The sequence below is a fragment of the Dreissena polymorpha genome, chromosome 7 (assembly GCF_020536995.1).
Source record: "Dreissena polymorpha isolate Duluth1 chromosome 7, UMN_Dpol_1.0, whole genome shotgun sequence".
Classification (NCBI taxonomy): domain Eukaryota; kingdom Metazoa; phylum Mollusca; class Bivalvia; order Myida; family Dreissenidae; genus Dreissena; species Dreissena polymorpha.
The window spans coordinates 71,077,338-71,091,353 of NC_068361.1; the positions used below are offsets into that span (position 1 = coordinate 71,077,338).

A 14,016-nucleotide genomic window follows, 5' to 3' on the forward strand; every position below is an offset into this window, starting at 1 on the left:
GTATGTAAAATTGAGTACTAGCACCATGAAGCCGATGCATATGTTTAAATTTTATGATCTATACACCGGAAAAAGAACAAAAATAAGGCGATAAACGTACAATTATTTGAAACAATGGAAACGTCGCTAATCGTACTCACTGATACAGTCACTATTTTAGAAATACTACGAGTAGATCATAGTATGGTGTCGAATAATCCAGACATTTAAACTTCCGACCGCAATTATTTCTTTTCTAACACGGTTTTCAGCTTATTTGTTGTCATCAGGTGTCTTTTCAATACAAAGTAATATGTCATACGAAGCTTCGTCCATAATCGTTAGCTCCGACTGTTCCATGGATAAGTGTACCCTCATTTCTTATTGTACGTGTACAGTCTCTAACATCGGAAAAAAAGTAAATCAATATTAAGATGTACTGTAAATATATTCGTCGTAAGCAAAAACAAAATCAACTTTGACGACAACTAAAGTGTTTAGAGTGAACAGTGTATGCTTTTATAAATTCACTAGTAACAACAATAGTGAGTACAATCATGCAAAATGTATACTTTGTATTGAATCACAACACACCTTGTGTTTTCTACTGTGCGTTTATATTTTGAATTTATTTTGTGATGTTTGGTATAGTTTGCATGTACATTAATCAGGTCTGACACACTGCATTTGTTTACATATTATTTCGGTGCGTGACATTCATTAACCCTTAAAGCGCTGGAGCTGAATTTTAAAGGCCTTTGCAAACAGTTTGGATCCAGATGAGACGCCACAGAACGTGGCGTCTCATCAGGATCCAAACTGTTTGCTATTCTGATAGTATTCTTTGAAAAAAATCGAAGAAAATGCTAATTTTAGAAATTCGGCAGACGACATTTTAGCAGACGACAAATGTCCCAGCATGCAAAGGGTTAAATAAAGTATGAGATGGGGACGAATCCACCATTTGATGTAACGCGAGCTTGGAATACGTTAGCTCCGCCTATCGGAAATGCAAAATAATCTAGGGTTGTTATTAATGTTTGTTTATATGAAATTTTGTTTTGTACCGTGCTAAAATAAATAACAGTTTGTGTAATCTGGACTATTATTTGGGAAATCATATTTTACCATAATTATAATGGTTTAAAACATAAGTATGAAATATATTTGTCGGGAAGGTGGTGCTTTATATTTCTAATTGTTTGCATAGTCATAATACTTTGTGTACGTGTAGGTACCCAGTGGTACAAGGATCCGTGTGGTTTGTCAGAGCAGAGGGAACGCAGTTAATGGCGATATATTGGCTGAGGTAGATGGACAAGATGACGTCATTCAATGCGTTGATGGAGTGTTCGCAGACCACAATCTGAAGTGTGGTACAGGTAATTGCATGACTTTGTTCGTATATAATGAGATCAATCTCATAACAATTAACTCTTTACCTTCGCTTAATCAGCTGCCCTTTTTAGGATCAGACGATATAGATTTTTTAAGAGGCAACGTGCAGTTGATTTATCCTAAAAACATCGCGGGCATCCGTTTAGGTATTAAATAGAATATCTAATTATGTAACGGCGTTTAGGTTTTATCCTCACCAAATGAACACAAACTGTTGAGCACATCTTGTTTAAGGCGGCGTTTTGATTGGTTGTTGAAAGGTCATCTTAACGTGACCGCTTATGCGATGACATCAAGTCTAGTTAATGGAAAATATATAAGCGTCAGACTGGAGATGATTTTTATGTTTAAATTTATTGGATAAAAAAGGCCTGTCGAGCATACACACGTTTATTTAATCAACATATATCATGTCATTACTCACCAGACGATTTTTTGTCTTGATTTTTAAGACAGGGGATATGCAAAACTACTAAATATCACATGAAGTTTACCATTTTGCCGTGATTGGCAACACAACACTGTTATTATATTGCGTATGTTTCCGAAACATATTGAAAATGGTGAAAATACAACAGAAAATACCACAGAGTACACGATCTATATAAATTGAACTGTTCTTTAAATTTAGATGGATGTCAAGTGCCGTCGGTGTTTCATCCCCAACTTTCTGTTTACGACATTTCCTCGCAAAGAAAGTACGTGTCTGGGAGCTCACTTTACATAAGGCAAAATGACAGTCTTGTTTTCAATTGTGAATCATTCGGAGATACCGTCTATGAACCTCACCGGCGATTGTTCGCCTGTGACCACGGCTCCTGGGTCGTTCAACAAAGGCCAACTGATGAGCCATGGAGCTTTGAAAACAACGGGTCCTTCCCCATATGTCGTCAAGGTACAAGTCTCTCGATATTATATATATATCTATATAATAAACAGTGTTGCATACATAAACCCTTCAATTCTAGTTATGAAGGAATACCTAGTGATGAGATCAATATGGTGTCCATCTCGCAGGTGTAAGAATGTAGGATCCATTCCTTTTATGACTTCTTCCGATGCAATCGCCTACGAAGAGTTGTCTCCTTTCCGGTGAGTAAACATGGAAATTTACTTTGATTTGGAAGTAACTGATGCGACGAGGTTGCTCCAAAAGACGAGATTAGGTTAAATATCAATACAAGATGCTTACAAATGTGGAAGACACATTCCTTGGCATTTTATATTCCGTTGTGTAATATATGTTTATGCTTCTTATCAATGCACCTAATAATCGAGATCTTTACATACGTCACTGAGTGAATGAAGATGTATAAATCTAAAAATTACATTTCTCTGCTAAGATAATTTTTTCATTCAAATATAGTGGTTAAGGACACGTTGCAAAATATTAAAAAGATAACATGTTCTACGCCCTGATTTGTGCATTACCGGCAATACAACAGGTTTACTGTTGCGTATAGCCTTCACAATGCTTACACTTTTTAGTTGCAGGAAATATACGTAATATAGCCCTGCGTCCAATACTTCCGAAGGTGTGTCAATATGGGGAAATGGCACACCAAACAAAACGGGCAATAGCCTATAACTATTTGTTTGTTATGCATATACAATTGTTCTGTTTCAGTTAATTGCCCAAGCGGTCATTGCAAATTTGGTGGACACTGTAACCGGGATTTTGAATGCGAATGCCCAGCACAAACTGTTGGAAGAAATTGCGAGAAACGTACGTCTCGTTCTGGCACTTAAATCTTAAGTTAAATTGTTCAGATCACTCAAATACGTGTTTTATAGGTACAGATAAGTATAAACAACTTTAATTTTAAAAGAAGATAGTTGTGATCAATACGAAACTATGTTTAATACTACTATATATATTATTTCAATAATTCGTTTTGTTTTTAGTTATAAATACATTTAAATGCATTCACCATGCTAGATGATGGGCTAATCGAAATATGTATTGTCTCTCTGTTTAAAGATAAAATTACGAGTAATAACACAGAAAATGAATGCAATAATAATGCAATAATAATTTTGCTTTTTTCAGCAATGTGCCTGCAAAAATGTGAGAACGGTGGCCTCTGTGTGGCACCTAATACATGCCAATGTTCTGATGGATTTCAAGGACGAAACTGCGAACAAGGTATGGATTGTCTCTACCTAACAAATATCGTGTATTTATTGTCAATTACAAAAAAGTCATCAAACCGTACTAGAATACAAATACTAATGACCTTAAATGTGTATGACCGAAAATTACCACTTGATATGTGACGTAGAGAGCGTTACATATAATCCAATACGTAATTATTACTGAATAGTACGCATGAGATTGTTGTTAATTGGCTTATATAAAACGAACAAATACGTTGTTGCTGTTTTTTTTCAAAAGCTTAGCTAGGGTTTATACCTCTATATGACCTCTTGATACCTCTTTCCCACTACGTATCTTATAAACACGTGAAGCAATACATACCATATGAAATATTATTAAAACTCGTTTCGTTTAATACAGCGACAGCCACGAAACAATGCACTTCAATAGCTAATGGGAAGATAACAGACCGCGGGAGGTCCGTTGAATGTGACAGCAACTACAGTCTAGTGTTCATCAGTGGAATGGACGCCAGTTTGTACATGAGATACTCGTGCACGTGTGACAAAACGTCCGGTACCTTCAGTTGTTTGGGTTCCAATGTGGCGTGCAAACCAAGTATGCATTCACAGTAATAGTGTGTTGTTTGTCTGTATGGATAGTTTCTTCGCTAGGGATTTCGTCACAATGAAGCTAAATCACTTAAAATAATAGGTATGCACAATTCATTATTCATTAAAAATACCTGTATGGTATCGACCCAAGGTTTTACAGTAAATCTAGTGTATACCTGATTCGATGTGTTCGCATATGTGTGTGTATGTGGTATTGGTTTATGCTCTACTAACACAGCGTTCGTATACTTCGCATTGGAAAGACATCTCCCCTGATAATAGCAGGCAGAGATATCTGTGAACATATTCACAACTGTACATAACATAGTCATAACGAGGATTAATTAATTGTTCTGGTAAATTTCACAATATGACGGACATACCTGTGTATACATGGAATATTTAAATAATCAAAAGTGTGCAATTAACTTACCCGTGGGCAAGTGAATAAATTAAATATTTCCACAACCTTACTTACTACCAGTAACGTTTGCGGAAACTACGGGCTTAGTATGAGATGGAACCAAATCATCACTTACACATATGTCTGAGCTATACGAATAGCTTAAACATTTCAAATTATTATAGAGACATGCTAATTGGGTTGTTCTCTACTAAACATTCTTTTCAACATGGTCGATAGGTGTGGATGTGTGTGTTGGGGGAGACAATTTTCTTCGTATGCTTATTTCCATAACTCTTGAAAAAGGTCGGACCTTATTCTCGTATAATTTAAGTGACATACCGGGTCATTCAGCTTTCGACATTTGTTACTTACTGGCATAAAAGACCGTTACAGGCACGTGCATGCCGTTTGTTAATTAGAAACAAACACATGTCCTCACACCTACATATAGCGTAAAAAATGTCGTTTATTACTTAGATGGATGCCCAATACCTTCATACTTACAACAAGGGTTCACTTTATATGACTACACGTCACGTCAATACATCTCTTGGGCAAACCGTTATGAAATTCCGAGCGGAGATGTGTTAAATTTCAACTGTGAACCATCTAATGACGTATACTACGAGCCACGTCAGCGAATGTTTGCCTGTGACAAAGGCTTCTGGGTTGGAAAACAAAAGTCCGGTGAAGAATCATGGAGTTTCGAAAATAACGGGACCTTCCCTGCATGTCGACCAGGTATGAAAAGTTTCAAGGAAACTCTGCGCTGATTTTTTTCCATGTAGATTTGTCTCTCGCAGTGTACATTAGCGTGTAACAATATATGCAGCTCGTGATGCCTTTAACCCAAATATTTTGTGTTTATTAATTTTATTCGTTGTAAATAATGTATTTCTGTAAGGTTTAAACAGTGCATATGACTTTGAAGTTAGTTAATGCTACAATCATGTTATACTTTAGAAAATGTAACTCATCCGTTTAACAACATTTTATGTCAAAGCGACACAAACTAGTATTCAACCCTATCTATCTCGTATTGGCTTCAGAAATGCAATGGTTATACTTTCATGATTTAACCTATGAACGTGCAGTTTATAAATACGTAATTACTGTGCAAATCACACAAAAACTTCGTGATATGTAACGTTTTTCCTTGCAGTCATATGCCCCGGAAATTACTGCATGTTTGGCGGTCACTGCATTAGAGATTTCCAGTGCCAATGCCCACAACACACAACCGGTCAACATTGTGAACAGGGTAAAATAAGCACGCATGCCAATGCCAACGAAAAAAATAAATGCTTTGCATATGTTGGCCCTCATGTCGGCTTTTCTTGTACCAACATTATAAATAGAAATAATAATAATTTTCCATATCGTTGTAAAAGTAACATACAAGTTATATTTACAGGGTCATTTTCACAGATTTGACGATTTTCAAACGTTGAAGCACGTATTCAGAAATATAAGACGATTTAAATAAGGGAGCGAAATATAATATATCACTTAGAATCATACTTACTTACAGCTTCGTTTATGGATTATCATCATTTACAATTTTTAAAATATAACTCGTTAAAGAATCGAAACGGCTAAATTAGTAATGCTGATTCTGTTGCTTCCGTAAAATTGAGTTACGACACTTATTTAAAAATAAAATGACTGTAACAAATCAGACAGGATGGTCATAGCATACATGACATCCTTTTAATTCCAAATGACGCTAGTTTAAATTATAAATTATAATATATTAAATTATATTTATTTCAATATACCATTATAATATAGTTCCGTTGTTAAAATCTAGTAGTTTTAGGCATATACTTACACACTTTTAAAAATGCACCGCATCTGTAAACAACTCTCTTAAATGCAACATTTTGTAGCTCTGTGCGGCGATGGCTGTTTGCATGGGGGAAGCTGCTCCGCGCCGAACAAGTGTACATGCCCAGATGGATATGAGGGGCCCCATTGCCAGCAAGGTTTGTAAAGCAGTTCATTCAATTTGATGAGATCTGACACCAAATGGTGCTAATGTGCGTTTGAATAATATTTAATATACCTAAACGCCTTATAACTATGTTATTCGATCCATTTACTTAGAAGGTATGATAATTATTATAAAGTAATAATTATTATATTTTCTTACTTAACGGATCGTTATTTGGGTGCCTGTATTGAACAGTTGATAACTGAGAGTTCTATGGTCACTGAAAGTACTTAATTGTCAGTGAAATTGTATAAATTACAATTCGAGCTAAATTGTGTTTTGTAAATCATGCAAATGCAAGGTGTTGTTTAATATTGAACAGCAAAACACTAAGCATTTCCGTATTTAGGCATGTACCAAACAACAGTAATAACCTGCAGTAACGTTTTTGCACTGTATGAAAAGTCAATACTGTTAATAGAACAGTTTATTTTATGCTAGGCGGTGAATGAGTGGTGAAAACCGGTGAATGATAACCTAGTCATTTCATTTAAGCGTGGTGCCATGTTTTTGAGAATAAAAATTCATAAGACTATTATTTATGTTAAATTCAACCGTCAAATAATAGGAAAGCAGAATTACATTTTCAAAAAGGCTATTACTGTTAATAATTTTTACTGTATGATGCTTATTAAAACGTGTCCCTTTTTCTTTATTAATCTTGCGACAGCTTGAAATAAAACGAAAGTCTGTAATTTTGGTTTCAGATATTATCATCTCTTCTTGTGTTGTCATATTAATTAGTTATGTTCGCTCCTTGCTTCACCACTCGTAAAAATATCTTTAAACGACCAGTTACGAAATGATAATACGATCTTTCACTAATACATGTATCAACAAATACTCGCTGGTGTGTTGCCTTACTTGGGTTCATCATATTCCAGCGTCGTGTCGAGGCGGTTGTTTGCATGGAGGAAGCTGTATCGCACCAGACACGTGTCGATGCCCGAATGGATATGAAGGGACAAGTTGCCAGCAAGGTATATATTGATTGGTCGAATTCTGACAACAGTGATCGATTATGTTTGTCTAACTAAAAACAATAATATGCAAATTTACAAATTAAAACCAATACCTTACACTCGTTGTTGATGACTAATATTGTTTCAAAGTAACATTGTGAGTTTAACTATATATATTTATAGTATTATATATATATATATATATATATATATATATATATATATATATATATATATATATATATATATATATATATATATATATATATATATATATATATATATATATATATAGTTAAACTCACAATGTTACTATATATATAGTATTATATATATATATATATATATATATATAGTTAAACTCACAATGTTACTATATATATATATAGTATTATATATATATATATATATATATATATATATATATATATATATATATATATATATATACTTTGAAACAATATTAGTCATCAACAACGAGTGTAAGGTATTGGTTTTAATTTGTAAATTTGCATATTATTGTGTTTATTATTTATATTATTGTTATAAATATGTGTGTGTGTGTGTGTGTGTGTGTGTGTGTGTGTGTGTGTGTGTGTGTGTGCGTGCGTGCGTGCGTGCGTGCGTGCGTGCGTGCGTGCGTGCGTGCGTGCGTGCGTGCGTGCGTGCGTGCGTGCGTGCGTGCGTGCGTGCGTGTGTGTGTGTAACTAAGATGGGTTTCTTTGGTATGCGTGTTAACACATGAATTAGAAGCTTTGCCAATGAACTTTTATTCAAATGTGGTAAATATTATATATATATTCTTAAGAGCACCCGGGGTACATTTAAGTACATATTATACCTGAGCCGACAATGATCAATCGAACATAATTGTAGCGGTGTGTCGTGGTGGTTGTTTGCACGGAGGAAGCTGTATTGCACCAGACACGTGTAAATGCCCATATGGATATGCGGGGACACGTTGCCAGCAAGGTATATATTGATTGGTTGAATTCTGACATCAAAGATCGATCATGTTAAGCAAAGCCTTAAACTTGTTGTTGATGGCGAATATTGTTTCGAAGTCACATTGTGAGTAGAACTACATATAATTTTTATTTTATGTGTACGTAAGATGGATTCTTCTTCGGTTTGCATCTAACACATTGAATAGAAGCTTAGCCAATGAAGTAATTCAAATGTAACAGTGTTAACAACTAATGCTTTAAACTCTGAAATTACAGCTAAGTATTGGGATAAGATATATAACGATTGGATGACTTCTTACAATCTCGGTAAATGATGTCTGTTCGACTAAACACAATAGTGGTTTATCACATGCCATACCCCTTTTCCCATGTAATATAACCATTACGAATATTTTTATCACATGCCATACCCTGTTTCCCATGTAATATAACCATTACATATTTTTTTATTACACATGTGTAATACAACATTTTTAAGCGTTTTCATTGGCTTAGTTTTCGTTTATTGACCAATGGCATTTTGTTATTGTACTGAAATGACGTTGCAACGTCAAATGACGTCATGAAATGTAAACAACATTCGGGAGTTATCGTTAAGTTTTCGTAAATATATATTTAATTTGATCATTTAAAAGCATGTGATAAAAAAGATCTGACACTCGTTGTCATATCATACCATATTTTATGAAACTCGTCCAGGAAATTTGTTTGCCAAAGGCTCGCTTGCCAACAGAATTCCTGAACTCGTTTAATAAAATATGGTATGATATGACAACTCGTGCCAGATCCTATATATCTTACACGTCATGTGTAATATACTTGTTAAGCGTTTTCATAGGCGTATTTTCGTTCGATCGACCAATCGCATTTTGTTATTTTGCTGAAATGACGTTGTGCACAACGTCAAATGACGTCACAAAATGTAAACAGCTTTCGGGATTTATCATTATGTTTGCGTACATATTTAATTAATTTGCTCATTTAAAAGCATGTGATAGAAAAGATCTGACACTCGTCCAGGAAAATCGTTAGTTAGCTCGCCAAAGGCTCGCTTACTAACAAAATTCCTGAACTTGTTTAATAAAATATGGTATGATATAACAACTTGTGCCAGATGCTATATTTATCACCAGTTAGACAATAAACACACATCGTAACTACAAGCAAGAGTTAATTATACCTGCAAGTAAGGTAATCGCAGCAAGCTAGAATTGCTCAATTTATAATTGTGACTCACGTGATCAAAATATGCCGATTACTAAGGAAAATGGCAGTCTCAGCTTATACATTTTCAACAAAGTCCATTATAATCAGATAATGTATTTTTTACATATCAGTCATAGCCTATCTTATGGACGGAATAAAAGATATTTGTTTTCTTTCTTAATGCGATTTTGTGAATGCTTTTAATATTATAATCAGTTTTCCTTGCAGCTGTGAAATGGAATAAAAGAACATAACAACACATAATTTAATCATACATTTACATAGCATACGCATTTCTTACAAACCGTATAACATAGTTGTTTCATACCTTAAATATAAAAAAGACTCACTGACAATACTGCTAGTTATGCATGTGCAACAAACATAGGTTGCATTTATTTAAAAAATGTTTTAATCTTTTACTAAATAATCTATGAGATTGCTACCAACTTATTTTATTATGATTTGTAAAGTACATGTACATAAGTTATAAATCATACCACTTGCATTTGCATTTGTAAAAAGCGCTTATACCAACCACTGCGTTAACTTGCCGACATGTGGTATTTGCTTTGAAAGTATTGGATTTTATTTGATGCATTTTGCTAACATAGCCAACAATTAATATATATTTTGATATCGATATTATTTAATGTTCAGTGATCGACTCTTGTACAATCGCAAATGGGAAGATCACAGACCGTGGGAAGTCCGTTGAATGTGACACCAACCACACTCTGGTGTTCAGCAATGAAATGGACTCTAGTTTGTACTCGAGATACTCGTGCAAGTGTGCCACAACTTCCGGTACCTTCAGTTGTTTGGGTTCCAGTGTGGCGTGCAAACCAAGTAATAACTTTAAAAACATCATGTGCAATTTTTAATTAATTGAATTTTACAACACAAAAAAAACAATACTATATGGTGCTCGATTGTCTCAATTAATATCGTTGTAAGAAAGATTTTAGCGTTATATTGATAATATAATAGTGTCTGACTTGTAAGCTTAAATACCGCCATTACTGAAATAACTGTAACATAAAATTCCTTTTTTTAAAGTAGATAATATTATTTGTTATAGATGCATGTCATTTACCGTCCACAATTGAACAAGGAATGACTATATTAGATCTTCCCAACCGCCGAACCATTACTGGTTCAACCCATTCGGAAATCAAACACGGACAGTCTCTTATGTTCCATTGTCAACCAAACGGAGCCAACTTTAACGAGCCACACCAACGTGTGTTTCTTTGTGACAAAGGCTCCTGGATTGCCAGGCAACGAAACGATGCGGAAAGATGGAGTCTTGGTAACAACGGTGCCTTTCCAACGTGCCGACCAGGTAATACATTCAACTCAACCATAAATGTCGTTTTCCGTAAGTAAGGTTTAGATTTTTAGAAAATTCATTACATCAATAAGTTGCATAAACGACCATTATCTACAAGTGTATAACTTCAGTATGATATCGAACAAAGGTGTAACAAAAACATGCAGATGTAAAGAAATGCCTTCGTTTTTCAGTGAAGTGCCCTGCTGGCTATTGCGAGAATGGTGGGTACTGCAAGCAAGATTTCACGTGCGAATGTCCGGATGGTACGACTGGAGGACGATGTGAAGTGAAAGATGATTATTATTTGTATGAACATAATGAACCTGATTATGTGTATTCACCATGAGTTCCATATTTAACGCGCAACATGTTACATAATCACGCCGGGTATGCGAATACTTCGTTTACGGATGGCACTTCACTAACAGAGAACAACAAACGCCACGCGCTAGAGGTAAGTTCCTCTGTTTTATTTAAAGTTATATCCTAAAGATTAGTTTTTAAGACAAGACACATGGTCGAGTTGATAAATGGTGTATCCTTTTGTATTGGGAATACACAATTTCACGGAAGAATGGAACAGTTTTGCCCAAAAAATAGAAAATTTGATCGGAAAACAGCATAAACTGGATGAACAGTAAACATTTTAACAAAATAAAACTACTTAGAATTATTGCAAGAAATTTTTTGCTATTCCAGCATGTAGAGTAATCACTGTGCTTCAAATACTGAAATTTTGATAGCATTCAATGAAATATAAACAAAGATAGTACATTTTGTAATAGGTGGCATACATAAAGTTGCAGCCACTTTGTTTACCGATAAAGGGCACTTCAGATTACGGAGACTTTCAACAAAGCGGGCACTCTAATAACTGAGTTTTATCTCCTACCTCAAATGCATTTATTTATATTATGGCTATTCATACGAAACATTTTTAAAATATATTTTTCAAAAATCACATGACTATTAATTTATACTATGTTTATTATAATTGCAATTTTCAAATAAGATAATATTTATTATTAAATAAATGTGTACGGATAATGCGAATCAACACAATCGTGTTTAATTTTACTTATAGCAGTGCTCTAGATAAAGGTAGTGAAGGGGTCTTTATGACGCAAATACACATTTGTTCTTCATAAAATCCTATGTCGGTTGTGCTTATTTGAATCGCATCATCAAGACGATACTTATGCGTAGCAACAAAATTAAAAAGAGAATGGTAAAACTCCCTGTATTTTGAGCCCTGCTTATAGGGAGCACTTCCCTTTACGCAACGCTAACGTTTGCTCGAAGTGCGATTCACCTGACCCTAAATCACTGTATTGGTTGAGTTTTAAGAATCACGGTTAAAATTAAATCGTAAAATCAACTGATTCTGGAAAAAAAGGAATGCGTACATAAAATGTTTAAATGTCATATTATGGAGTCAGTACTTAGTATACCCACACAAACGAAGTTTAGGGTGCTATATTGGATAGAACTTCATATGCAGCATGTGTTGTGTTTATATTAAAAAAAAGACGGATATGCATAATTTTTACACCACTATCGTGTGATTAAATCAACCCCGCCCGTTCTTTTATTGCTATTTTCGTTTATTGGCATTGAGCCAAAAAGTTCCAATAGAATTTCGAACCTGCATCGCTGCTGATATTAATCTCTGAGAGGCAGTTTAAGCAGAGTGATTATTCATGACATGCTATCTAATATAAAAGTAAATAGCCTTAGTACCTTCATTTGGACATAAAGATAAATGCTTTAGATCAACCGCTTAGAACGTAATTTAAAATATATGGTCATATAGATTTTACTCATTAGACATATCCAATTTGTTTAACATTTATCTTTCACATTTATACCAAATCATAATCATATTTCAAAGGGATAAGAACATGCTTCGGTTATTCGTTTTTTATTTGCGTACTAAGTACATACATTTTTATTTATTGCCTGCTTACTTTAACAGTATTCCACAGCGAATTCTGCATTTTTGATTCACAAAAAACGAGTGTGTTATATCTGAAAAAAAGTGTCTAGATGTCCGGAAACGAAGTGCCATTGTTTTTTAGATGATCGGTAAACGAAGTGCAGATGAAAAATGTGCATGCGACTCTTAAAACATTTGAATTTTCTCAAATACATTAGTAAACTAAAATGTAACATGTTGTAACATTACTGGATATATTGATCTTTTATTTCGAATAGTAAGCACGTTCTTGATTTATTTCCAAGTATGTTTATTTTGTTTAAATATGTACTGATCATTCAATTCATGCTGATTATCGATGGAATTTTATCGTTTTTTTTAATAATTCACCGTTTTTCCGCGAATTTCTTTCTTCGCAATACGAAGTGCTATACCATTAATCACCCAAACAATGTTCTGTGTCTAAAAACCAAATAAACAGAACATAAATACAAAAAAACTGAAGAACTCACCTCTCGCGCGTGGCGTTTGTTGTTCTCTGTAAGTGAAGTGCCATCCGTAAACGAAGTATTCGCATACCCGGCGTGAGGCAAGGCCCACAATTATAATACAAATAGTTTGATTGTAAAACCTAGTATTTTTCAATTTAAAATATGCCAACCAAAACATGGAAAACAGTTTATTTTGATTGATCTATTGAGCTTAAAATAATGAAATATTAATATGGGATACATAAATTTAATCTATAAATCAACTCCCTCATGTTTCCCAGCTTACTCTGCCATTCTCCCAACAAGCCAAAGGCTACATAGTCTTCCGAAATTGTGTGCGAGGGGACAGCCTCAGGGCTTTTGCTGCCGATCCCCACTGTCGCAAATTGCAACAAATTTTCGAAAGTGGCAACAAATTTTTCATTGTGGCGAATTTCATTAATGACACCTTATTTGTACATGGTGCTAATCTGTTTTATGATAAATCTCATTTGGTATATTACTGGTGCATATTTGTTCACCACATGGCATGCTAACAAGCCCTTATAGGGAATTGTTTGTTATCAGAAGAGATTGACATGGTGTGAAAGATTATCTTCGACATAACAGCATCTGTTTTACGCTTGTTA

The 14,016-nt window shown here is 34.4% G+C and overlaps 2 protein-coding genes across 14 annotated transcripts in view; both read left to right on the forward strand.

The window, feature by feature from the left end:
- The window catches only part of LOC127837312 (neurogenic locus notch homolog protein 1-like), a 141,340-nt gene extending 130,007 nt beyond the window's left edge, over positions 1 to 11,333 (forward strand). For 10 of the 12 annotated variants that reach the window (XM_052364258.1, XM_052364260.1, XM_052364261.1 and 7 more), the window contains 13 exons: positions 1,214 to 1,361; positions 2,009 to 2,272; positions 3,005 to 3,103; positions 3,428 to 3,523; positions 3,896 to 4,093; positions 4,973 to 5,236; positions 5,658 to 5,756; positions 6,385 to 6,480; positions 7,373 to 7,468; positions 8,327 to 8,422; positions 10,285 to 10,473; positions 10,706 to 10,969; positions 11,152 to 11,333. In XM_052364258.1, coding sequence (XP_052220218.1) covers positions 1,214 to 1,361; positions 2,009 to 2,272; positions 3,005 to 3,103; positions 3,428 to 3,523; positions 3,896 to 4,093; positions 4,973 to 5,236; positions 5,658 to 5,756; positions 6,385 to 6,480; positions 7,373 to 7,468; positions 8,327 to 8,422; positions 10,285 to 10,473; positions 10,706 to 10,969; positions 11,152 to 11,306 — 2,064 coding nt within the window. In that variant the 3' untranslated portion in view covers positions 11,307 to 11,333. The remainder of the gene's footprint in view (positions 1 to 1,213; positions 1,362 to 2,008; positions 2,273 to 3,004; positions 3,104 to 3,427; positions 3,524 to 3,895; positions 4,094 to 4,972; positions 5,237 to 5,657; positions 5,757 to 6,384; positions 6,481 to 7,372; positions 7,469 to 8,326; positions 8,423 to 10,284; positions 10,474 to 10,705; positions 10,970 to 11,151) is intronic. The other 2 variants (XM_052364262.1, XM_052364263.1) reach the window with 2 other exon arrangements.
- LOC127837315 (neurogenic locus Notch protein-like) overlaps positions 1 to 14,016 on the forward strand; it is a 516,941-nt gene that overhangs the window by 135,521 nt on the left and 367,404 nt on the right. The window lies entirely within an intron of this gene.